The sequence below is a fragment of the Erythrolamprus reginae genome, chromosome 4 (genome assembly GCF_031021105.1).
Source record: "Erythrolamprus reginae isolate rEryReg1 chromosome 4, rEryReg1.hap1, whole genome shotgun sequence".
Taxonomy (NCBI): domain Eukaryota; kingdom Metazoa; phylum Chordata; class Lepidosauria; order Squamata; family Dipsadidae; genus Erythrolamprus; species Erythrolamprus reginae.
Genome location: NC_091953.1, coordinates 11,387,478 through 11,414,023, shown reverse-complemented (window position 1 = coordinate 11,414,023; position 26,546 = coordinate 11,387,478). Strand labels below are relative to the sequence as shown.

Sequence of the window (26,546 nt, the reverse complement as noted above, 5' to 3'; positions counted from 1 at the left end):
GACAGAGCGGCGCGGAAGCCTCTTGCAGCAGCTGCCACAGCCACCGGCTTCGGCGCCGTTCGTCCCGCCCATCGCCCGTATCCAGCAGAAGCTGCTGCCCGAGTGCTCTTGGCCGGCGGGATTTAAAGTGCTGGGGTGGGGGGTGTCCCAGCGGGAGGCGAAGCACTGGGGTGGGGGGGCTGTCAGGACACCCCCACCCCAGCACTTTGAATCCCGCCGGCCAAGAGCACTCGGGCAGCAGCTTCTGCTGGATACGGGCGATGGGCGGGACGAACGGCGCCGAAGCCGGTGGCTGTGGCAGCTGCTGCAAGAGGCTTCCGCGCCGCTCTGTCCCACTCATCGCCCGTATCCAGCAGATAGGCTTTGAATTTTTGGCTGGGGGGGGAGAAGTAGGACCTTCCTAACTCCCCCCCCAGCCAAAATCACAAAGCCAGGCAGCCCCCCAGCCGCCAAAGGAGCCTCCTGATTCTCCCCACCCTGTGGAGAAGTGTGGAGGGCTGCGTCACCGCCCGACGCCCCACCCCGTCCTGCATAATGTTCTCTGCCGGGAGGGCAGCGCCGCCGCGGACCGGCTGAAAACCCCCAACGGCCCGGTCCTGGTCCGCGGACCGGCGGTTGGGGACCTCTGCTCCAGACTATACAGATTGAGTTCATTAAGTCTTTCCTGATACGTTTTATGCTTAAGACCTTCCACCATTTTTGTAACCCGTCTTTGGACCCGTTCAATTTTGTCAATACGTATCTTTTTGTAGGTGAGGTCTCCAGAACTGAACACAGTATTCCAAATGTGGTCTCACCAGCGCTCTATATAGCGGGATCATAATCTCCCTCTTCCTGCTTGTTATACCTCTAGCTATGCAGCCAAGCATCCTACTTGCTTTCCCTACCGCCTGACTGCACTGTTCACCCATTTTGAGACTGTCAGAAATCACTACCCCTAAATCCTTTTCTTCTGAAGTATTTGCTAACACAGAACTGCCAATGCAATACTCAGATTGAGGATTCCTTTTCCCCAATTAGCCAAAACTTCTAGATTAACAAGACTAGTCAAGAACTTTCACACTTCCACCCTCCGGTTACACCTCAAATTTATCTAGGGCGACTTAGCACTGAACCCACGACTCTCTGTTTAGTGTGTTAAGATCTCCGAAAACACAAAGGAAGCCTAATGCACACAAATCCCCACTGTCTTCGTGGCAGTGTATTTGAAAGCAAATCTTGGTTTCCTTTCAATTAGTAGGCACATAAGTGCTTCCCATGCGTTAAAAAAAAAAAAGCCTCCATTGATCTGAGAGAGAGGGAGAGTGTGTGATTCGCCTGATTGGGGAAAAGAGCTTTATCCTGTAGCTCCGGGAGAGAAAAATCTTTAGGGAATTGTGTCAGAAAAAGAAGGAAGAGTGAATATAGTGCCGTATTTTTCGGAGTATAAGTCGCGTCTTTTCCCCTCCCTAAAAGAGGCTGATGATTGAAACATTTAAATATGTTAAAGGGTTAAATAAGGTTCAGGAGGGAAGTGTTTTTACTAGGAAAGTGAACGCAAGAACAAGGGGACACAATCTGAGGTTAGTTGGGGGAAAGATCAGAAGCAACGTGAGAAAATATTATTTTACTGAAAGAATAGTAGATGCTTGGAACAAATTTCCAGCAGACGTGGTTGGTAAACCCACAGTAACTGAATTTAAACATGCCTGGGATAAACATATATCCATTGTAAGATAAAATACAGGAAATAGTATAAGGGCAGACTAGATGGACCAGGAGGTCTTTTTTTGCCGTCAATCTTCTATGTTTCCATGTTTCTAATTCAGGTGCGTCTTATACTCTGAATGTAGCTTTCCACCCCCACCCCCCCAGCCCTAAGTAGGTGCTAACAATATTCCTAGCTCTTACATTGCAGGTTCTTTCATTGTTACTCTTTGCCAAGAATGTTTTCCAAGGCCAAAGTCTTTGCAGGGTTTTTTTTTTTCATTGCTCTAACTTTCTCCAAATGTTTCTTCCTGCTTACACCCTAACCAGGTGCTAACGATCTTCCCAGCTCTTACTGGCTTGCAAGCTGTTTCACTCTCTCTGTATAAGGTTTTTATAAAGCTCCAACCAGGAGATAAAATTATGTGCTGAAGCTGACCAGACTAAGGATGTTAGCCAGGTGAATATCTGGTAAACAAATTCTTTTCCCTATTTTCCTCCCCAAAAACTAAGGTCTTATACTCCAAAAAATATGGTATATGGTTGTAGAAGAAAGAAGTGCTGACAGTGCTTGCACATGAGTAGAAACATAGAAAAGCTGATGGCAGAAAAGGAGTTAGTGGTCCTACTGAATTTGCCCTGAGTTTATAAATTAATTTATTTTATTTTATTTATATTTACTTTTAATATATGAAATTTCAAAATAGACGACTCTTAGGAGCACCGTCTCCTTAATTATTTATATCTGGGTAAAAATCTATATTATATTTTACCATCCATTCCCATCCACCTCACGTCAGTGTAAAGGATCAGGACTAGAGTTAAACTGCAGTCTGAAGAATTATTGTTCAAGCCTGTACACAAGAATGAAATCAACTAAAGTTCAACATTAAACTGGTGCCAGATAAATTTCAATGTAATTCAGGGTAGGTTGGGCTTGCATTCTTTGTGGGACTATAACGATTCCAAGCTGATGACGTGCTTAACTCAGCCCTCCCAACTCTGCCTTTCTCTTCACTTCAGTTGCTGTTGTGGTTAGCTCTGGCCCAGCTCCTGCCCCAAGGATTGTGGATGTGGGGGAGACATCCACAGGCTGCAGGACTGTTTCCCCCCCCCCCCCCCCGTGGAATCTGCTGATGAAGGCTCCTCTGACCAGGGAGGAGGAGAGTGTGGCAGACAGCTCAGAAGGAGATCAATTATCTATCTCCTCCTTGGATTCGGAACAAGAGTTAATGATACAGCCACGCATGTGGAGAGCGATGCATAGGCAACAACAACTGAGAGATTATTATCAAAGAAAATGAGGTCACCTGTGGTTGGGTGGGGCTGTGGTGATTAGTGAGGCTGCTATAAATAGCAGCCTGTGGGTTTGGCCATTGTGGAGGATTATCTGATCATTGTGTTTCATGATTGCTTTACTGACTTGGACCTTTTGTGTGCTGATTTTCCCCCGCTTTGAAACTAACCCAGAGCAAAGTGTGTTTCACTTTGTGAAAAAAGGACTGTGAATTGCCTCACAGCTGCAAGCTAAGTATCTCAGAACTGATAAGGGACTTGTACAAATTACCAGTTTGTTTGGAGACAAGTGCTCTTTGCTATCCCAAAAGAGGGCTTGGTTTAAGGGAATTTTCATTATAAAGAACATTGTTTGGAATTTTCAAACGTGTGTGTGTCTGAAATTGTACCTGTGCATTTATGGGAGGATTCTACCAGAGAGCTCGACAGAACAGTTGCTTTGCACCTATCCTACATGAAACGATTTTTCAACACCACGACTCTCCCCAGTAATTGTTTTATTAAAAAGTACAAGAATGGTAAGACTAGGGATGCCCCTTGCCAGAGGAGAGTCACAAGTAATTTATGGCTAAATAAATTGGCCATTATGTTTAGAAATGCCATTGATCAAAAGCAATCACGCTTCCTCACCTTGCCCCCTTTCTGCCTTCCTATCAAGTAAATGCATTTTAATTGGAATTTACAGAAAATCTTTCTGGAGAGGGGAAAAGAAAGAGGTCAGAGGTGGCTAAAGGTTTCCATCCCATTTTAACTTGAAGGAGTCAAGAAGATTAATGAATGAGCCAAGGTACCTACAGTTGTCACAGAAGGTGGTGAGGATATGTCAGGATGTTTACAATGTTATCAAGAATGAGCATTTTTCAATGATTAATTTCAGCGCCTCCTCCTTCTCCTCGACTCCCCAAATAATTATCCTGAACAATTTTAGGGCATGGAGGAAAAAACCCAACCCCACCATAATTGGTTTTAAATCTTCTTGCTTACAATGAGGAAATCATAGAATGGATTCAATCTCAGGAGATTTCGCATTCCTGGAGCTTAGTAAACCAATTGGCTTTAGACTTCCAGATATCTGCACCGAGTCTACGGAGAGGGGCGGCATACAAATCCAATAAATAAATAAATAAATAAATAAATAAATAAAATCCTGTAATTATACTGCATCTTTCCTTTCTCCTATATTGTTGTGGTTAGCTCTGGCTCAGCTCCTGCCCTAAGAGGACTGAGGAGGTGGATGTGGAGGAAATATTATTTTACTGAAAGAGTAGTAGATCCTTGGAACAAACTTCCAGCAGACATGGTAGATAAATCCACAGTAACTGAATTTAAACATGCCTGGGATAAACATAGATCCATCCTAAGATAAAATACAGAAAATAGTATAAGGGCAGACTAGATGGACCATGAGGTCTTTTTCTGCCGTCAGACTTCTATGTTTCTATGTTTCTAAACATCAACATGTCATAGGTCTGTTTTGCTGCCGACAGAGTCAGACGGTGAATTGTCCTCTGCAGAAGGAAGTGGCGGTGAGATGGAGGAGAGGGGCTTGGAAGACAGCCCAGGAAGAAGTCAATCATCTTTATCTTCCTTAGATTCGGAGGATGAAATAATGATAGACCCACACATGCGTAGAGCTATGCATAGGAGTGAACAGCTTCAAAAGTATTATAGAAGATAATTGAGTCCACCTGTGGTTTGGGTGGGGTTCAAGTAATTAGGGCTGCTGTTAAATTAAATTGGCAGCGTGTTGGCCTCGCAGTGTGGAGATTATCTGATCGTACTGCTTTGGACCGTGACTTGCTGTTTCAGGACTCTGTTGATTTTTCAAGACTTTGAAACCAAGGCAGAGCAAAGCGTGTGTTTCACCTTGTGGAAGAAGGAAGGCTGTGACGTTTCTTCGCAGCTTCTAGCTAAGTCCTTAAGGACTGGTTTAAGGGGTTTTTACAGCCTACAAGTTTGTTTTGGGAAGAGTACTCTTTGCCATACAAAAAGGGTGCTTTATTTCTGTTCTGTCGGGCTCTCTGGTAGAATCCTCCCAAAAATTCACAGGTACAAATTTCAGACACACACACATTTGAAAATTCAAAACAATGTTCTTTATAATGAAAATTCACTAGGAACATTGTTTTGAATTTTCAAATGCTCTGGTTTAGTTTCAAAGCGGGGAAAAAGCAGCACACAAAAAGTCAAAGTCAGCAAGGCAGGCAGGAAACACAATGATTAGATAATCCTCCACCATAAGGGAAGGGCCTTTTTGTATAGGGCAAATCACCACTTTGGGAGGGAAAGCCCACCAAGCCACACCCACAGAACCTGAAGTAAACATTTTTGTATCCCACCTCTGTATCCAATCCAAAATTTTATATTTTTTTCTTTCTCCTTCTCACGGTTTCAAATACAAACGAAATGAAGATTAAACTTCTCTATTTCCATAAATTGGAGACCAGGAGCTGAAACTGGGGTCAACGACATGAGATATGGAGAGGGGGGGGGGAATCCAACAAATGGGGGAAAAAAACCTCCCTCAATTTATCCCATAACAGGATCAGGTTCCATGTGACATCTGGCTTCTCATGATTAAAAATTATTCTTACTGGGGAGAGAAAAAAACTATGTTTAATTAAATAAAGAGAGCCAGTTTCGGCCTCATCTGTATTTCCAGGAATGACTCTCAAGTCTCACCAGGGTCCTCTAAGCTTTCTTAGAAAATAAAAATCATGACATTTGCAAGAAGGATAGCTTCGGCTTTCCCTCCCAAAGTGGTGATTTGCTCTATACAAAAAGGCCCTTCCCTCCCTCCATTATACAGGCAGATCGTATATGCAGGGGAGCATTCAATAATGGGTTTTCCTTCATCTGCAGATTGATGTTACAGGCTCTGCCACCACTTCTTTGCACCGGCCCAATTTGATTTGTTTCAAGCTGTGAGGTGAGGGTTTGAATGTAGAGGGCTAAGAAAGCAAACAGATGTTCCAGCGAAGAGAGCCACGTCCCTTCGGCTAGGTCTAAGAAGAACGTCTGGATGTATTGTGCTAAGCTTAGTTTTTTTATTTTGCTCTATTTTATTTATTTTGTCAACAGGGTGTCCAGGGGGAAAAGCATTTTGAAATTCCCTGATATTTCCCTGACATTTCCCTGTAACTAGTTAAGGCGCGGTCGTAGATGACGTCATACCAAACGGCTAAGCCGTGGAGAAATATCGGTAGCTGAGGAAACAAGTAGTTGCCACAATTATGCTCATTTTTGCTTGACTCTACCAGGCAGCGCTATCTGTTGGTTTTTTTACATGATTTTTCCCTGACTTTTAAACATTTTAATAGTTTGTTTCCACCCCTCCCCACCAATTTATTCTGGGTTTTTTTTTACGAATTCCCTGATAATTCCCTGATATTTCCCAACCCGCCGATTTCCCTGATTACCCTGTTTTCCAGGTTTGCTGGACACCCAGTGTCAAGTATGTATTGGTAGGATACAAAGATACAACAATCTTTATATACATGATATATTAAGGGGTGTACATAAGCGCACTAGAGTGCCTTCCATCCCCTGTCCTATAGTCTCTCCTATATCTCGTATTTCTTCTCTACTATAGCCTCTATAACCTTCATTGTGTATTATTGTGTATTGGACAAAATAAATAAATAAATACTAGTAAAGAGGGAAACATTAGAACAGGAGATGGTAGGCACGTTGGTGCACTTATGCATGCCCCTTACTGACCTCTTAGGAATCGGGAGAGGTCAAGAGTGGATAGTCTAAGGGTAAAGTTTTGGGGGTTAGGTGATGATACTACAGAGTCAGGTAGTGAGTTCCATGCATTAACTACTCGGTTACTAAAGTTGTATTTCCTGCAGTCAGGTTTGGAGCAGTTTACTTTGAATTTGTATCTGTTGTGTGCTCGTGTGTTGTTGTGGTTGAAGCTGAAGTAGTCGTTGACAGGGAGGACGTTGTATCAGATGATTTTATGGACTATGCTTAGGTCCTGTTTAAGGCGACGTAGTTCTAAGCTTTCTAAACCTAGGATTGTGAGTCTAGTTGCATAGGGTATTCTGTTGCGAGTGGAGGAGTGGAGGGCTCTTCTAGTAAAGTATCTCTGGACATTTTCTAAAGCATTTATGTCCAAAATGTGGTGCGAGTTCCAGAAAGATGAGCTGTATTCAAAGATTGGTCTGGTGAAAGTTTTGTATGCTCTGGTTAGAAGTGTGAGGTTACCGGAGCAGAAGCTACGTAGGATTAGGTTAACAACACTTGAAGTCTTTTTGGCAATGTTGTTGCAGTGGGCTTTGGCATGTAGGTCATTTGATACGAGTATTCCAAGGACTTGTATGGAATGAAGGTTTCATTCATTCATTCATTCATTCATTCATTCATTCATTCATTCATTCATTCCACTACTATGCCGCCCAATTTCGAAGGACTCAGGCAGCTTACAACAGTATAAAATACAGTGGGCTTTGTCACGTAGTTCATTTGATATGAGTATTCCAAGGTCTTGTATGGAATGAAGGTTTCATTCATTCATTCATCCATTCATTCATCCATTCATTCATTCATCCATTCGACTACTATGCCACCCAATTTCGAAGGACTCAGGCAGCTTACAACAGTATAAAATACAAGACAATAAAAAAGTCAAATATAAAACTAAGTTATAAAACCATTAATTAGAAACCCTGATAAACATGATAAACTAACCTAACATGCCTACTAAACATTCATACAATTTTGTCTGTAAGGTCTTGTTTATTCAGCTTGTATTGGGTGTTCTGATTCTTTTTGCCAATGTGTAGGACAGAGCATTTTTTTTGGTTGAGATTTGGAGTTGCCAGATGTCTGGACGTATCATGCTAAGCCCAGTTCTTCCCAAGGATCCACACCTCTGCCTTTAAAAGAATATGGCCCTTTGAGCCTGATGCTAATTTGATTTTAATGCCAAAAATGTGCCTATTCCCTTGCAACCTTCTACGCATGTCTTAGCGACTTATCTCTTCTTTGAGTTGCTACATGCGCACCCCGTAGCATTCAACCATAAGCAGTGGTGTAACTGTTCTTGACATTTAATTAAACCCATAATGGTATTAATGCATTAAAATATTTCGATTGGATTATACGCTTTTCATTATTGCCATTTTTTTCCCCTCCAAGCAGCCCTTGCCCTTTGCTTTCTCTGCTTAAAAAGGAAGATCATCTTTCGTATCAGCAAAAGCGTTTCCAAAGAAAAGAACGGATGGGTTGTTTCTCATGCAGAAATCTGTGATAAAACTCGCTTTTAGCCTTGGGACAGGGGGTGCTTTCTTGCAGATAAATGTTTTAATTGATAACCCAAAAAGGGAAGGGAAGAAGAGGTGGCAACAACTGAAGGTGCTTCATTGGGATCATAATGAGAAATCAGAAGAGCAAAAGATTATCAGGGTATTCTTGGCTTAACAGTAAAAACAGTGGCGTTGAATGTTCTGCTTTTTAAAAGTTGGATGCAATTAAAAGTTAGAAGGAATTAAAAGAAAGAAAGCGGGTGCTTTTTAAACGCAATGTTTTGCAGTCGTGAAAGCATAGATTAGCTTGACTTCAACTCAAGGATCATTTTTAAATCTTTTCCAAGGGCAAGCCATTTGTGAGAAACACTTTGCAGAGGGTGTTGGCCTGGTGTGGAATCTTTTTCATGAGAATATTAAAATAGCCGCATCCTCCTGAAGGGTCCAATGTAGTTGCATCAAAGGCTGTTCCTGGTTATAAAAACCCTAGACACGCATACAGTCTGGGAGAAACCCCACTTAGCAGTAGCGACTGTAAAAGATATCTCGGAGTCTTGGTGGATAATCAACTAAACATGAGCCAGCAATGTGCAGCAGAGGCTAAAAAGGTCAACACTATCCTAAGCTGCATCAACAGGGGGATGCACTCCAAGACCAGGGAGGTATTAATACCACTCTATAACACTCTGGTCAGACCACATCTGGAGTACTGCATTCAGTTCTGGTCACCACACTTCAAAAGAGACATTGAAACTTGGAAAAAGTGCAAAAAAGAACAACCAAAATGATTAAGGGGGCTAGTCTACGGAGAGGGGTGGCATACAAATCCAATCAATTATTTATTATTATTATTATTATTATTATTATTATTATTATTATTATTATTATTATTATTATTATTATTATTGGTCTGTGGCTGGCTGGTTGGGTTGGTTCGCTGGTTGGGCTGGCTAGCTTCAGAAAGTGCAGCTCCGACACTTTTTTGCCTTCCAAGACCCTCTGTCCACCACATTTTTGCGAAAAATGGGCCCATTTTTTTGCAAAACTGGGAGGTAGGGGTGGAGCCTTGGGACAGCTAAGATGGCTGTATTCGGTGTATAAAATCACTTTCTACCCTCTTTTTTGGGTGCGTCTTATACTCTGAAAAATACGGTATGTACCTTCTCCAAAGGGAGCAATCATCACCTTATTTAATGGCTACTATGGTCAACATCCTTGATGAATTTTGAAGATAAGGCCTGCTTTTACTTCAAGTTGTTCTCCTTTTTTTTTTCCTTTTGGCATTATGCTGGCATTGCCCTTTAAAAAAAAAATCTCAATTTTTGTTTTTAAAAATGAGCTGACTTTTCAATTTCTTCTTTCGTGTCCCGTCAGAGATTCCTTAAGTGTTCCTTGATTTAGCCACGAAAATGGTTATCAAGAGCCTGTCTGAGATTATTGATTCTTGCAGCAATTTTTAAGATCAATTTCTATTTCTATCAGTCCAGGTGTTTCTCATATGTCGTGCATCGAAGTCAAATGGACAAAGTGGGGGTATCTAACCTTGGAATACCCCTTTCTCCATTTTAAACCACGTAATTGTACCATCTTCCTTCCTGTTCCTTCTTTGATCGTCGTCCTACAAATTCTGCAATAGGTGGAAGAGACTGCCTGATACATCTATCACTTTAATAACTATCCCCGAGTTTATTATGGTTTGTGCAGTCAAAAGCCTTAGCGGGATCGATAGAACAAAGATATATGGTTTTCCCATCATCTGATGGAAGTCAACAGTGTGAACTAGGGCTCCTCTTCTTGAATCCAGCCTGCACATCTGGTAACTCTTCTACAGTGTATGGCTGAAGTCTGAATTACGAAATCTCGAGTATTATTTTACTAACATATGGGGTATGTTCAAGCGTTTGATAGTAGAATAGGGTGCCATAAGCAAACTGAAAACATGCCAGGGAAACACTTTTGTGGTTTGTTCTCTCCAGAAAAGGCTGATGTATGAGGTTTGCACATTATGACCTATTGATACTTGGGGGGGGGGGGGGGGGATCCTGTTTTTTTATTTTAAAAAATTCTGCAATTTTTCACTCAATTTGTCGAAAGAGAATTTGCCTTCAATGTTTCCTTTAAAGGAAGAGAGAGCTACTGAGAAATTCCCATGGGACTAGTATGGTATTCTTAGGCTTACTGAATTTAAAAAATGATGAAGGACTTTCTTGATCTTTGTGTGCAATCAAATTTGCAGACGACAGCAAGCTGGCAGGGGTAGCCAACACCCTGGAGGACAGGTTCAAAATACAGAAAAAGCTAGACAAATTAACACTATGGGCCCACACTAACAAAATGATGTTCAACGTTGACAAGAGCAAAGTCCTTCACCTTGGTAAAAAAAAAAAACTAGACACATACAGCCTGGGAGAAACCCCACTTAGCAGCAGTAACTGCAAAAGAGATCTTGGAGTCTTGGTGGATAATCAACTAAACATGAGCCAGCAATGTGCAGCAGCGGCCAAAAAAGCCAACACCATCCTAAACTGCATCAACAGAGGGATACACTCCAAAACCAGGGAAGTATTAATACCACTTTACTACGCCCTGGTCAGACCACATCTGTAGTACTGCATTCATTTCTGGTCACCACACTTCAAAAGAGACACTGAAACTCTGGAGAAGGTGCAAAAAAGAGCAACTGAAATGATTAGGGGACTAGAAACCAAGACTTATGAAGAGGGATTGCTGGAACTGGGCATGGATAGCCTAGAGCGGGATTAGGCAAAGTTGGCTCTTCTATGACTTGTGGACTTCAACTCCCAGAATTCCTGATCCTATCATGCTAGCTCAGGAATTATGGGAGTTGAAGTCCACATGTCATAGACGAGCCAACTTTGCCTACCCCTGGCTTAGAGAAAAGAAGGGCCGGGGGGGACATGATAGCAGTATACAGGTACTTGAGGGGTTGCCGCAGAAAGGACGGGGTCACACTATTTTCCAGGGCACCACGGCCAGGATAGTATATGCACAAAATTGGAAAGGGGAAAATGTTCCCAAAGAGGAAGAGGTAATTAAGAAAATATTAGATTGCGCTGAAATGGATATGATGACAAGACGGTTAAACAACCAAGAGGAATCAGAATTTTACGTGATTTGGAATGAAGTGTATATATGGATAAATAATAATAAGAAGTAAAAGTAAAACTTATGTGAGAACTGTAGAAGTATTGTTATGATTTAAATTTTTTGCCTTATTTTGTTTATATACGAAGGTTTTTTTAATATAAGGTTAAACAAAATCTCTTCTTTTCATTTAAATTAATAAGTTGATCTAAGGTATTAATAATGTATTCTTTTTTTCTGTATGGAAATTTGACTTCTAGAACCAGAGGGGAAATTGCAACCCCAATTTTATGTTAAATGTGTGTTTATTTTATTTTATTTTTATTTATTTATTTTATTTATTTATTTATTTTGTCCAATACACAATGAGGGTTTTAGTGGGTATATATCTATATACACATAGTAAAATACATGATGAAGGTAATAGAGGAGATACTCATAATAAAATATATCTAAGAAAGAATAGAAAAGAAGATATAGTAATAGAACATATCAATGAAAGAATAGAAGAAGAGATATAGGAATAGAAGAAAGGTATAGGAGATATAGGAGAGCAATAGGACAGGGGAAGGCACTCTAGTGCACTTGTACTCGCCCCTTACTGACCTCTTAGGAATCTGGATAGGTCAACTGTAGATAATCTAAGGGTAAAGTGTTGGGGCTTTGAGGATGACACTATGGAGTCCGGTAATGAGTTCTACGCTTCGACAACTCGGTTACTGAAGTCATATTTTTTACAGTCAAGTTTGGAGCGGTCGATATTAAGTTTAAATCTGTTGTGTGCTCTTGTATTGTTGTGGTTGAAGCTGAAGTAGTCACCGACAGGCAGGACGTTGCAGCATATGATCTTGTTTGTATGCTTGTCAATTTTTATGAAAAATTAATTAAGTTTATTCTCCAGGGCACCAGAGGGCCAGACAAGGAACAACGGTTGGAAGCTGACCAAGGAGAGATTCAACCTGGAGATAAGGAGGAACTTCCTGACGGTCAGAGCAATCAACCAGTATAGCTAATGGTGAAGGATGCTAGAAGATAATTTCAGTAGCCCTTGAGGGAGGCCAAGATTCCATCTGGGACCTTCTACCCTGAAGATGCTTTGCTCCTGGAGTTACGGTTCACATAGAGATGGACTGCAAAAGAAGGAAAGATTTGTAAAATGCCATTGATTGCTGTTGTCTGATCTGGCACGCTTATCCCATCTTGGCTGGCTCTGCGTTCAGTAGATAGAAAGCTGAGATACTCCTGGCTTGGTTCTTGGACATTGCAGCCATTCAAAAGGAGGCAATTTAGCAATTATCTACCACTCTTCTCAGTGCATTCAATTGCTTCTCAGACACACAGCGGCCAAGTAAGATTCATGGATGTACAAATCATTCCAATGGCTAGACTCCATCATCTGTAACACATCTGCCAAGCTGGCATACAATGCGATTCCTCTCCCATAATTTTCCTTCTTTGTATGTATTGGGTTTTTTTTAAAGGAAAACATCCATGTGTTTTTCATTTTGCCGATTAAAAGAACTTGTCTTGATCGCCGGGGCTGACAGATTTTATTTAAGCTGAATTCCAGACAGCCAATGGAATTCTGCTCACATAAAACTTTAATTCAGTTCTACCTGTAGTACAATCTGCTGACAGATGCATGCAACTATTTTGGGTCTGTGTGTATAAATTGCCTATCGACCAGTTATTTCTAAGAGGGCGAATAAGACATACCGTTTTATAAAATGTTTTATAAAACTTTCCAAATTAAGCCCTGTGGGCATGCTGATTATCAGCAGAAAAAAATAATATTGGGGGACTAACTAAAATAATACAAACACCATTCAAAAGGATTCTGTATGTATGGTATGTTGTGTGCATGTTTTATAAATTATGGGTTTTTAGCTTTCTAATTATTGAATTTGTATTATATATTGTTTTCTGTTGCTGTTGTGAGCCGCCCCGAGTCTGCGGAGAGGGGCGGCATACAAATTTAATAAATAAATAAATAAAATAAATTCTAACTTTGTTTTGCAAATCAAAAGTAGTACCGTATATACTTGAGTATAAGTCCACCCGATTATAAGCCGCAGCACCTACTTTTGCCACAAAAACTGGGAAGTACAAGCCTAGGGTTGAAAATGCAGTGGCTACTGGTAACTTATAAAAATGGAAACCAATAAAATTACATTAATTGAGGCATCAGTAGATTAAAGGTTTTAGAATATTTATTTCAAAGAAAACCAGTAAACTAGCTCTGAAAGTTTAAAAGAAGGTAAACAAAAACAATTTGGTATTAAGAATAACTTAAAAAGTTTTTTTTTAAAAAGGAGCTCAATCAGCAACCAAGCTAAAACCTAAGAGTTAAAATCCTTCAAAACTGGATTCCTCATCATCTTCTGTATGATTGTCCACTGTGGAGCAGGGAGCGCTCGCTCTCTGTTCCGCAGTGGTATCTCTTTACCTGTAGGTGCTCCCTGAGGAGTCACATATAACGGAAGTGTCCCTACCGGCGCTTGGGCCATCGCAGCGCTTGACCGCCATCAGTGACCTGACTATAAGACAAGGTCGGATTTTTCAGCACATTTTTTGTGCTGAAAAACTCGGTTTATACTCAAAGGAAGAAGCAAGACAAAGTCGTTTGGAGTGGAATTTCAAGAATTGATACTTCCACAAAGGAGGTCCTCAAACAGAGATAATCAGCCCTCAACACACAGAACTGATACAAGTCCAGGAGATCCTGGGAGACTATTCAGTTGGTTATCTTCTAACAATTTTGGAATCCCACTCCTGCTCCTGGCACACGATGCCACGCCCATTTATCACTCTCCCCAGCTTCAGAACCTTTCTAGGAACTCAGGAGGATGAAAACGACCTTCTCCACCAAAGATCCTCAGAAGGCCCTCTGGAGGCAGAAAATGGCCCCTTTACCAACTTCCGGTTGGACCGGAAATCCCATTTTTTTTGCTCCCCCCAGGCTTCAGAGCCTTTCTAGGAGCCTGGGGAGGGCAAAAACAACCTTCCTCCCCCTTCCGGCCCTCCGGAGGCCAGAAATGGCCTTCCCTACCCACTCCGGAGGCTGGAAACAGCCTGTTTCCCGATTCCCAGTAGTCCAAGAAGGCCAGAAAATCAGTTCATCTGAACTCATGTGCCCACTGTTATGGCTCCACGAGCCACAAGTGACACACATGCCACAAGATTGCCATCACGGACCTATACTGTACATTGTGTGTTGCGTTTTTCTTGCCTAAAATGTTGAACCTTACTTTTTTCTGTCATTGAATTTCATTTTGTTACATAGCACCCAATGCTCAGGTCTACCAAGATCCTTCCTGTACTTTACAGGGTGTCCAGGGGGAAAGCATTTTGAAATTCCCTGACATTTCCCCGTAACTTGCAATCTACTTAAGGCGCAGTTGTAGTTGATGTCATACCAAACGGCTAAGCCGTGGAGAAATATCAGTAGCTAAGGAAACAAGTTGTTGCCACAGTTATGCTCATTTTTGCTTGACTCTGCCAGGCAACATGTTGTGGTTAGCTCTGGCCCAGCTCCTGCCCCAAGGACTGTGGATGTGGGGGAGACATCCACATGCTGCAGATCTGTTTTGCCCCCGGTGGAATATGCTGATGAAGGCTCCTCTGACCAAGAAGACATGAGTGACAGGGAGGAGGAGAGTGTGGCAGACAGCTCAGAAGGAGATAAATTATCTAGCTCCTCCTTGGATTCAGAACAAGAGTTAATGATACAGCCACGTATGCGGAGAGCGATGCATAGGCAACAACAACTGAGAGATTATTATCAAAGAAAATGAGGCCACCTGTGGTTGGGTGGGGCTGTGGTAATTAGTGAGGCTGCTATAAATAGCAGCCTGTGGGTTTGGCCATTGTGGAGGATTATCTGATCGTTGTGTTTCGTGCCTGCCTTGCTGACTTTGACCTTTTGTGTGCTGATTTTTCCCTGCTTTGAAACTAAACCAGAGCAGTGTGTTTCACTTTGTGAAAGAAGAAGGACTGTGAATTGCCTCACAGCTGCAAGCTAAGTATCTCAGAATTGATAAGGGACTTGTACAAATTACCAGTTTGTTTGGAGATGAGTGCTCTTGGCTATACAAAAAGAGGGCTTAGTTTAAGTGAATTTTCATTATAAAGAACATTGTTTTGAATTTTCAAACGTGTGTGTGTGTCTGAAATTTGTACCTGTGAATTTTCGGGAGGAGTCTACCAGAGAGCCCGACAGAACACAACACGATCCATTTTTTTAAACATGATTTTTCCTTGACTTTTAAACATTTTAATACAGTTTGTCTTTCCCCCCCTGATTTATTCCATTTTTTTCCCATGAATTCCTTGTTATTTCCCGGAAGCACCAATTTCCCTGATAATTCCCTGATTTCCCTGTTTGCTGGACACCCTGATCTTAAAGCCTATCTTCCGGACTGTGAATCTATTTTTTAAAGATATTTAAAAAGATCACCGTGAAAGGCAGTTGATAAAAACCGTAGCAAATGTATTTCTACTGAAGGTACCTTCGGTTGAGCAGTTCTGCCCACAAGCTGTCTGTAGGATATAGAACATCTCCCGGGCATGTTTGCCACCTCGAAGCAGAGCGGTCGGAAGCAGAAAGAAAACAACAACAACAACAAAAAACAACCAAGGTAACAGAATGCAAAAAGGAAATAAAAAGCACCGGGAGAAAAGAGAAAGAGAAGAGAGAGAGAGAGAAATGAGGGACAGCTGATTAAAGTCGCCATCAAAATACATTTAGAAATGAGATTAGCAAATTACGGCCAGAGAAATTTAAACGACAGACAACATTAGGATCGCAAGTCAGTCACATATTAAGGGAGAGGAGAGGGGGGGGGGAAACCAAAATAAAAACAATCCAGCCATATAGCTTAGCTAAGGCATCAAAAACCAAAGCGTGAAAAAGGTAGTTCTATTAAAATTAGCCTCTCCCTTGTTAAGTTTTCTCTAACCCAAAATCTATGCAGTGCTAAATTTCCAATCCGGGCAAGATCAACATACCAACGATGTCAAACCACATGGGGATGTTAGCAGGCTGCACGGAGACCACGCCGACAATTTCTGTCACTCGGTCACTTTCCATGATGGTGAAGTTATAGAAGGGCTCGTCGAAAGTCAGAGGGACGAGAGACGGGGGCGGTTTCTTAATCCATTCGATGTGGAGGCGTGCTGTAGAAGACTTCTGGGGCCGGCCGTTGTCCACTGCTTTGATCTGTTAGACAAGGGGAGACAGAGGATACTTTCAACGCACTTCTCCAGGCAAAGTTTTCACGGCTGTTTTGCTTTCAAAATGGTCACCACCTGCTAGACTTGCAAAAATGTATCCAAACTTATCACCACTATGTTGGAAGTGCAGGGAAAAACCAGGTACATACTACCACATCTGGTGGACATGTGAAACCACCCAAAAATATTGGTATAAAATCAAAATCATGCTAGAACAAATCACTTCCCAGATCATCCATGCAAAACCCGAACTATTTTTATTAGGAATCATAAGACAAAACTTTAATAAAGAAAACAGATATATTATAATTCACATTATTACAGCCGCAAGGATTTTATATGCACAATTCTGGAAACAGGGAAAAAAACCAACCGTTCTATCCCTCTTGATTAAAATAATGGAATGTGCAGAAATGTCCAAGCTAACAATGGAATTGCAAAACAAGGATGAGACAGATTTCTATAAAGCATGGGACAAATGGTACCATTGGTTAAAAAAAAGAAATTACTTAAAAATTATTCATCAAGAAAAATATCCGACAAAAACAACTTGTAAAACCAGCAATCTACGTCACAAATCATAATATCAAAATTGAAACGACAAACTGTAAGCATCGATTGACACAAATTTTGAATTACAAAGAAACTGAATGAACAAACCCTTAAACCACCCATACGTGTTGGCACTAACAATTACGTCAAAAACATATGGATAAAACTTTAGGGAAATCTACACCACCTATGTGTTCAAACCACAGGCCGCAAAGCATGAAAGCCCCAGCTCTAACGCTGGCCCTCTACACTCTTCTTACTACTCCTCTTTTGCTTCAATTTCCTATCCCTCTTCCCCTCATATCTCTTTCCCCTCTTCCCCAACCCCCTCCCTTTCTTCTTTTCTCCGTACCCACCTACGTGTACTATATAAGTAAATTATAATTGTTAGAATGTACATTATATATATTCCCTTTGCTCTAAAAAAACAACCCCCCCCCCAAATGGTCACCAAATTCCCACAATCATGAGACGAATGGCGTTTTTTCTGAATTACACTATAGGAGTAGCGTTGACATGATAACAGTGCTCCATTAACTGAAGAGCCTGCCACAAAAAAGAGGGGATCAACTTATTCTTCAAAGCACCTGAAGGTAGGACAAGAAGCAACGGGTGCAAAGGAATCAAGGAGAAAAGCAACCTAGAACTAAGGAGAAATTTTCTAATGGCGAGAACAATCGATCAGTGGAACAACTTGCCTCCAGAAGTTGTAGATGCACCAACACCAGAGAAGAAGAAGAAAGAGGAGGAGGAGGAGGTAACGACGATAACAACAAAAACAGAATTGGAAGGGACTTTGGAGGTCTTCCAGTCTAACCTTCTGCTTAGGCAGGAAACCTTACGTTACTTCAGACATATAGTTATCCAATACAGTGATACCTCGTCTTACAAACGCCTCGTCATACAAACATTTCGAGATACAAACCCGGGGTTTAAGATTTTTTTGCCTCTTCTTACAAACTATTTTCACCTTACAAACCCACCGCCACTGCTGGGATGCCCCACTTCTGGACTTCCGTTGCCAGTGAAGCGCCCATTTTTGCGCTGCTGGGATTCCCCTGAGGCTCCCCTCCATGGGAAACCCCACCTTCGGACTTCCGTTGCCAGCAAAGCACTCGTTGGGATTCTGCTGCTGGGATTCCCCTGCAGCATCACAAAAACACGGCAGTCTGGAGGTGGGGTTTCCCATGGAGGGGAGCCTCAGGAGAATCCTAGCAGCGCAAAAAACGGGCGCTTCGGCTGGCAAAAGGGTTGAATTTTGGGCTTGCACGCATTAATCGCTTTTCCATTGATTCCTATGGAAAACATTGTTTCGTCTTACAAACTTTTCACCTTAAGAACCTCGTCCCAGAACCAATTAAGTTTGTAAGACAAGGTATCACTGTATCTTAAAAACCTCTAGTGTTGGAGCATTCACAACTCCTGGAGAGCAAGCAGTTGTATTGATTAAGTGTTCTAACTGTCAAGAAATTTCTCCTTAGTTTTAAGTTGCTTCTCTCCTGGTTTAGTTTCCACCCATTGTTTCTTGTTTTACCCTCGGGTGCTTTGGAGAATAGTTTGACTTCCACTTCTTTGTGGCAACCCCTGAGATACTAGACGACTGCTATCATGTCTCCGCTGGTCCTTCTTCTCATCAAACTAGCCATGCCCAGTTCCTGCAACTGTTATTAATATGTTTTAGCCTCCTGTCCCCTAATCATCTTTGTCGCTCTTCTCTGCACTCTTTCTAAAGTCTCAACATCGTTTTTCCATCGTGGCGACCAAAACTGAATGAAGTATTCCAAGTCTTGTTTAATGACCCTTTGAAGTTATGAAAAAAGTGACTTTGGCTTGATTGTTGTAGGGTCCCTGACATAGGATCAAAATTCAAGAGCTTGACAACTGGGGGGTGAACTGGTTTCATTTAGTGACCATAGCAAAAAAGCTGAAGATCAGGTGTGATAGCATTGCTTAGTGAGGGAAGTTACAGGGGCAATTATGTAAGTCAAGGATTACTTGTATTAAAAGAGCTGAGGTGGCGCAGTGGTTAGAATGCAGTATTGCAGGATAATTGTGCTCATAACCAGGAGTTCGATCCTTACTGGCTCAAGGTTGACTCAGCTTTCCATTCTTCCGAGGTCGGTAAAACAAGGAATTAGATCACAGGTGTCAAAGTCAAGGCCCACAGTACCGGCCTGGAAATAGCAATATATCAGGGTGATCCAACAGAAAAAACATATAGCCCCTTCCTGGTACAAAGCTGAAGGGATCAGACCTGGTGGCCTAGAGGTTAATTCTCTGTCTTACAAGGCAGAAGCCCCAGGATCAAATCCCACTAAGGGTATGGCTAGCTGATGAGGCCAGAACAAGGCCTAAATAGCGCTACCCTAGTCTCCCTTAATTTTAAATATTCAGCAAAAATATGTGATACATACAGAACATAGTTTGTTGGCTATGAATAAATTAACTGCCTTGAAATGGCCCTGGGTTGGACCTAGAGGCAAAAAGGAGCTGTGACATTCCTTCAATATACCAGGGTGATCCAACAGAAAAAACATATAGCCTCTCCCTGGTACAAAGCTGAAGGGATCAGACCTGGTGGCCTAGAGGTTAATTCTCTGCCTTACAAGGCAGAAACCCCAGGATCAAATCCCAATAAGGGTATGGCTAGCTGATGAGGCCAGGACAAGGCCGAAATAGCGCTATCCTAATCTCCCTTAATTTTAAATATTCAGCAAAAATATGTGATATATGTGTGTTTGTGTGTGAGAGTGTGTGTGTGTGTGTATATATGTATGTATGTGTATATATGTGTATGTATGTATGTATGTATGTATACCATTTGTAGCCAGCTTTTAAGTTCCTAATACTGTACACGTTAGCTAATTTATACAACAAATGTTTATTCCTTTCCCCAATAGTATCAAACTGAATATAGACCTCACAGCTTATGGATTGTAATTTGAGTAGTATTGACAATGCATAATTGATAGACTGGATTTTATCATGGATTTTATCTGTTATTTATCATTTTATCCTACAACTTTTCATTGTGTATTCACTAAGTGTTTTTTTTTGTTTTGATCTATGACTGTAATAATAAATTTGATTTGATTTGACTAGTTTTAAACCTGTCGTAATTTTGAACATTGTTGCAATCCTAAATTGAGGATTACCTCTTTCTACAATTTAGAATTTGTTTTTTTTCTTTCTAAATTTACTAATTGAGAAAAAAACCACACATCAACCCAGCAAACCCTAATCAAGCTCAACACTAGCCACACTTCACATCTTGTATGAAGCAGCAACTAAATATTCATCAGGCCTGATTAAGCACTTTGAGCAAACAGTCTGGCTTGCCACTGAACTAGTTCCCAAGAAGCAAAGTTCATTTGTTACACAGAGTGAGTTGTGAAAAGCCACCTGCTTAGACTGTAATTTGCTGCCACCATGCAACCACTGTTATGGCTTTTAAATCAGATGCGCCAGAGAAGTCGTGCTGTCGACCTGCGTGACACACCAGCAGACACCTGTGCTCACTTAACCTTCCACCACTTGCCATCCAATTAAGTTCCTGTGAATTCCTTCCAATAATGAAGAAGGTGGATTCCAATTAATCTCTCACGTATAAGGCCAACTATTTTTCATATTCAGTAAGAGGGAGACAATACTGAGCCTTAAAAGTGCATTTGGTTTGAATGGAGACACCACTTTATAAGGCCTTGGTAAGGCCACACTTGGAATACTGCATTCAGTTTTGGTCGCCACGATGCAAGAAGGCTGTTGAGACTCTAGAAAAAGGGCAGAGAAGAGCGACAAAGATGATTTATTTATTTATTTATTTATTTATTGGATTTGTATGCCGCCCCTCTCCGTAGACTCGCGGTGGCTAACAACAATAATAAAAACAGCATGTAAATCCAATACTACAACAACTTAAAAAACCCTTATTTTAAAACCAATCATACCTACAAACAAACATACCATGCATAAATTGTAAAGGCCTAGGGGGAAAGAGTATCTCAGTTCCCCCATGCCTGACGGCAGAGATGGGTTTTAAGGAGCTTACGAAAGGCAAGGAGGGTGGGGGCAATTCTAATCTCTGGGGGGAGTTGGTTCCAGAGGGCCGGGGCCGCCACAGAGAAGGCTCTTCCCCTGGGTCCCGCCAAACGACATTGTTTAGTTGACGGGGACCCGGAGAAGGCCCACTCTGTGGAACCTAACTGATCGCTGGGATTCGTGCAGCAGAAGGCGGTCCCTGAGATAATCTGGTCCGGTGCCATGGCGGGCTTTATAGATCATAACCAACACTTAGGGGATGGGATGGGAGGCTAAAACATATGAAGAACGGTTGCAGGAATTGGGCATGGCTAGTTTGATGAGAATTAGTGCTTTTCTGCTTGGGCAGAAACAGGTTAGTTTCCACAAATGCAAGCTGTGATAAGAAGGACCAAGGGAGACATGATAGCAGTGTTCCAATATCTCAGGGTTTGCCACAAAGAAGAAGGAGTCAAGCTATTCTCCAAAGCACCTGAGGGTAGAACAAGAAGCAATGGGTGGAAACTAAACAAGGAGAGAAGTAACTTAGAACTAATGAGAAATTTCCTGACAGTCAGAACGGTTGATCAATTTACTTATTATTTATTTATTATTTAGATTTGTATGCCGCCCCTCTCCGCAGGAACAGCTAGCCTCCAGAAATTGTCAATGCCCCAACACTGGAAGTTTTTAAGCGGATGTTGGATAACCATCCGTCTGAAGTCGTGTAGGGTTTCCTGCCTAAGCAGGGGGTTGGACTAGAAGACCTCCAATGTCCCTTCCAACTCTGTTGTTATTATTATTACCTGTATTCAACTTACTTAGATAAGTTGAATACAGATTTGTTCTACTATAATATTGTTTTATTATTGTTGTGAGCCGCCCCGAGTCTTCGGAGAGGGGTGGCATACAAATCTAATAAATTATTATTATTATTATTATTATTATTATTATTATTATTATTATTATTATTATTATTATTATTATTATTTGAAAGTCCAGGCCAAAAAATTGAAAATCCATCATGGATCAGTGATTAAAGGTACTGAGCTTATTAGATGGAAACCTGATAGCCCAGGTTAGAGACCTTTGAGTGGAATGATGGGGTGAGCTCCCGTTCTTTGCTCTAGCTTCTGCCCATCTAAGCAGTTTGAAAGCATGCAAATGCGAGTAGATAAATAGGTACCACTTTGGTGGGAAAGTAACAGTATTTTATGCCCCTTTGGCATATGCTGTTTTTTTTTAAATATAAGACACGCCGGACTATAAGATGTGCCTCAGTTTAGGGGGAAGAAAATAGGGACAAAATAATTTGCCTGCCAGGTATTCATCTGGATAGTCCTTATTTGGTCAGCTTCAACACCTTCGGGACTGCCTTCTGCCGCACGAATTCCAGCGACCGACTAGGTTCCACAGATTTGGCCTTCTCCGGGTCCCGTCGACAAAACAATGCCGTCTGGCGGGCCCCAGGAGAGGAGCCTTCCATGTGGTGGCCCCGACTCTCTGGAATCAACTCCCCCCAGAGATTAGGACTGGCCCCACCCTCCTTGCCTTTCGCAAACTACTGAAAAGCCACCTATGCCGCCAGGCTTGGGGGACATAACTGACCCTTAGCTGTTTCATTTTATGTAATGATTAATTGGATGGTATGACTGTTTTATAATGGGTTTTTTATAATTGTTTTTAATATTAGATTTGTGCTTTGTATTTTGTTTTGAGCCGCCCCGAGTATTCGGAGAGGGGCGGCATACAAATCTAATAAATAATAATAATAATAATAATAATAATAATAATAATAATAATAATAAGTCAAAAATGAGCCAGCAAAACTACTGTGGGACTTCCGACTTCAGACTGACCAAATTCTGAAGCATAACACACCAGACATCCTGATTGTGGAGAAAAAGAAAGTATGGATCATCGACATCGCAATCCCAGGAGACAGCAGAATTGAGGAGAAGCAGCTAGAGAAATTAGTGAAATACGAAGATCTAAAAATCGAGCTGCAACGACTCTGGCATAAACCCGTTAAAGTGGTCCCAGTGGTCCTTGTTATGCTGGGCACAGTACCAAAGGATCTCAGCGGACATTTGAAAACCATCGGAATTGACAAAATCTCCATCTGTCAATTGCAAAAGGCCCCTTTACTGGGATCAGCAAACATAATTCGCCGCTACATCACGCAGTCTAGGTGCTTGGGAAGCGGCCGACTGGTGATGAAATACGAAATCCAGCATAGTGATCTTCTTTGCTGTGTTGTATTGACATAATAAATTATTATTATTATTATTATTATTATTATTATTATTATTATTATTATTATTATTATAACACAGAACTGCCAATCTGAGTATTGTATTGGCAGTTCTGTGTTAGCAAATACTTCAGAAGAAAAAGATTTAGGGGTAGTGATTTCTGACAGTCTCAAAATGGGTGAACAGTGCAGTCAGGCGGTAGGGGAAGCAAGTAGAATGCTTGGCTGCATAGCTAGAGGTATAACAAGCAGGAAGAGGGAGATTATGATCCCGCTATATAGAATGCTGGTGAGACCACATTTGGAATACTGTGTTTAGTTCTGGAGACCTCACCTACAAAAAGATATTGACAAAATTGAACGGGTCCAAAGACGGGCTACAAGAATGGTGGAAGGTCTTAAGCATAAAACATATCAGGAAAGACTTCATGAACTCAATCTGTATAGTCTGGAGGACAGAAGGAAAAGGGGGGAGATGATCGAAACATTTAAATATGTTAAAGGGTTAAATAAGGTTCAGGGGGGAAGTGTTTTTAATAGGAAAGTGAACACAAGAACAAGGGGACACAATCTGAAGTTAGTTGGGGGAAAGATCAAAAGCAACATGAGAAAATATTATTTTACTGAAAGAGTAGTAGATCCTTGGAACAAACTTCCAGCAGACGTGGTAGATAAATCCACAGTAACTGAATTTAAACACGCCTGGGATAAACATATATCCATCCTAAGATAAAATACAGAAAATAGTATAAGGGCAGACTAGATGGACCATGAGGTCTTTTTCTGCCGTCAGTCTTCTATGTTTCTATGTTTCTATTATTGCCCGTTTTCAGCACACGTGCTTGCTTTTCATCCTCTGGTTGGGGATTAAAAAAGTTTTGAAAACACTTCACTTCTCTCCCTCTTCAGAGAGAGAAACAATGGGAAAAGCAGGCAAAGGAAAGATCACTTTGCTAGCAAAGTACGGAAGATCACTGCACTCCTTAGCACAGTGGTTCTCAACCTGGGGGTCGGGACCTCTTTGGGGTCGGAACGATTGTTTTACACGGGTCGCATAAGATCATGGGAAAAGACAAATTTCCCATGGTGTTAGGAACTAAAGCTTCTATTCTGGCACCTTGGAACATATTTTTACAATCCAACCCATCAGGTGTTTACAGTGGGGGTGTTACTCTGACCTTCCTGCCAATCAGCTTAAAACTCTGTTGGGAGAATGGGCGCTAGACTTATGGTTGGGGGTCACCACAACATGAGGAACTGTATGAAGGGGTCGCGGCATTAGAAAAGTTGAGAACCACTACTTTAAAACTATCTTAAAGCAAAGAAGGGCTTATTCGAGTACTGAAGTCTTACAGTTAAGATATCATAGCTCCCCGCAGTGAACTGCTTTCGCGAAGAAACCATTCCGGTCTTGGGGTCAATGAAGAACTTGCCGTCTTCGTTTCCATCCACAATGCTGTAGGAAATCTCCGCGTTGGAGCCTTCATCCTTGTCGAAGGCAAAGGCTCGGTATATGGGCTCCCCTCTCTTCTTTCGGTCCCTTTCGGGCAACTTGACCTGATAGACTTTCTCTGGGAACTGAGGCTTGTTATCGTTTTCATCCAAAACCTGGACCACCAGCCATACAGTAGAGTGCTTGGGAGAGACCCCTCCATCCGTTACTGTGACCTGAAGTGGAAAGAGTAACAACAACAACAACAACAAAAAGTTAGAACTGCACAAAACTCATAAAAACAGTTGAAACGGAATATAAATGAATATGATTCCAGAGCTGCTCTATAGTATGCATTACACAGTTGACAGTGGGAAGCGGTGAGCGCAGGGGTACGCAACTTTAAACACTCAAAGAACCATTTGGAACTGTTTCCCATAGAAAACACCTGGAGCCAATGATGAAGGTTATAGAGGAGATACTCATAGTAAAATATATCTAAGAAAGAATAGAAAAGAAGATATAGTAATAGAACATATCAGTGAAAGAGTAGAAGAAGAGATATGGGAATAGAAGAAAGGTATAGGAGATATAGGAGAGCAATAGGACAGGGGATGGAAGGCACTCTAGTGCACTTGTACTCGTCCCTTACTCACCTCTTAGGAATCTGGATAGGTCAACTCTAGATAATCTAAGGGTAAAGTGTTGGGGGTTTGGGGATGACACTATGAGTTCCACGCTTCGACAACTCGGTTGCTGAAGTCATAGTTTTTACAGTCAAGTTTGGAGCGGTTAATATTAAGTTTAAATCTGTTGTGTGCTCTTGTGTTGTTGTGGTTGAAGCTGAAGTAGTCGCCGACAGGCAGGACGTTGCAGCATATGATCTTGTGGGCAATACTTAGATCTTGTTTAAGGCGTCTTAGTTCTAGGCTTTCTAGGCCCAGGATTGAAAGTCTAGTCTTGTAGGGTATTCTGTTTCGAGTGGTGGTTGTGGCCAACTCATGCCACTCACTCCAACCCAGTGACATAACCCCACAGCCACACTGTGGCAGGGTTGGCCCAGTGTCTTGGGGCAGACAGCAGGTTGGGCACTTCCCCGAGTTGTGCCCAGCACCAACAAAGGCTGGAAGAAGCACCCACGAGACTCAGCAAGAGATGAGGCACTGGAGAATCAGCCCTAGTCGCTTCTCTCCAAAGTGGAGGGATGAAAGGAAGGAGCCGCAGGAGAGGAATAAAAGAGCCACATGTGGCTCTGGAACCACAGATTGTTGATCCCTGGGTTAGCCCCAAACTAACTCTTTAAATCAATAATCTTTAAATTAATAATGGGTGTTCTGTCGAGCTCTCTGGTAGAATCCTCCCAAAAATGCACAGATACAATTTCAGACACACACATGTTTGAAAATTCAAAACAATGTTCTTTATAATGAAAATTCACTTAAACCAAGCCCTCTTGTCTCCAAACAAACTGCTAATTTGTACAAGTCCCTTATCAGTTCTGTGTTACTTAGCTTGCAGCTGTGAGGCAATTCACAGTCCTTCTTCTTTCACAAAGTGAAACACACTTTGCTCTGGTTTAGTTTCAAAGCGGGGAAAAATCAGCAGACAAAAGGTCAAAGTCAGTAAAGCAGTCACGAAACACAACGATCAGGTAATCCTCCACAATGGCCAAACCCACAGGCTGCTATTTATAGCAGCCTCACTAATTACCACAACCCCA

At 41.7% G+C, this 26,546-nt stretch overlaps 1 protein-coding gene across 3 annotated transcripts in view; it reads right to left on the bottom strand.

Moving 5' to 3' along the window:
• Positions 1-26,546, bottom strand: part of FAT3 (FAT atypical cadherin 3) — a 699,023-nt gene that overhangs the window by 169,718 nt on the left and 502,759 nt on the right. For 2 of the 3 annotated variants that reach the window (XM_070749624.1, XM_070749625.1), the window contains exons 5-6: positions 24,748-25,062; positions 16,347-16,557 (exon numbers count right to left, since the gene is read on the bottom strand). In XM_070749624.1, the coding sequence (XP_070605725.1) occupies positions 16,347-16,557; positions 24,748-25,062 (526 nt within the window). Of the gene's footprint in view, positions 1-15,847; positions 15,917-16,346; positions 16,558-24,747; positions 25,063-26,546 lie in introns of all 3 variants that reach the window. The other variant, XM_070749626.1, reaches the window with a different exon arrangement.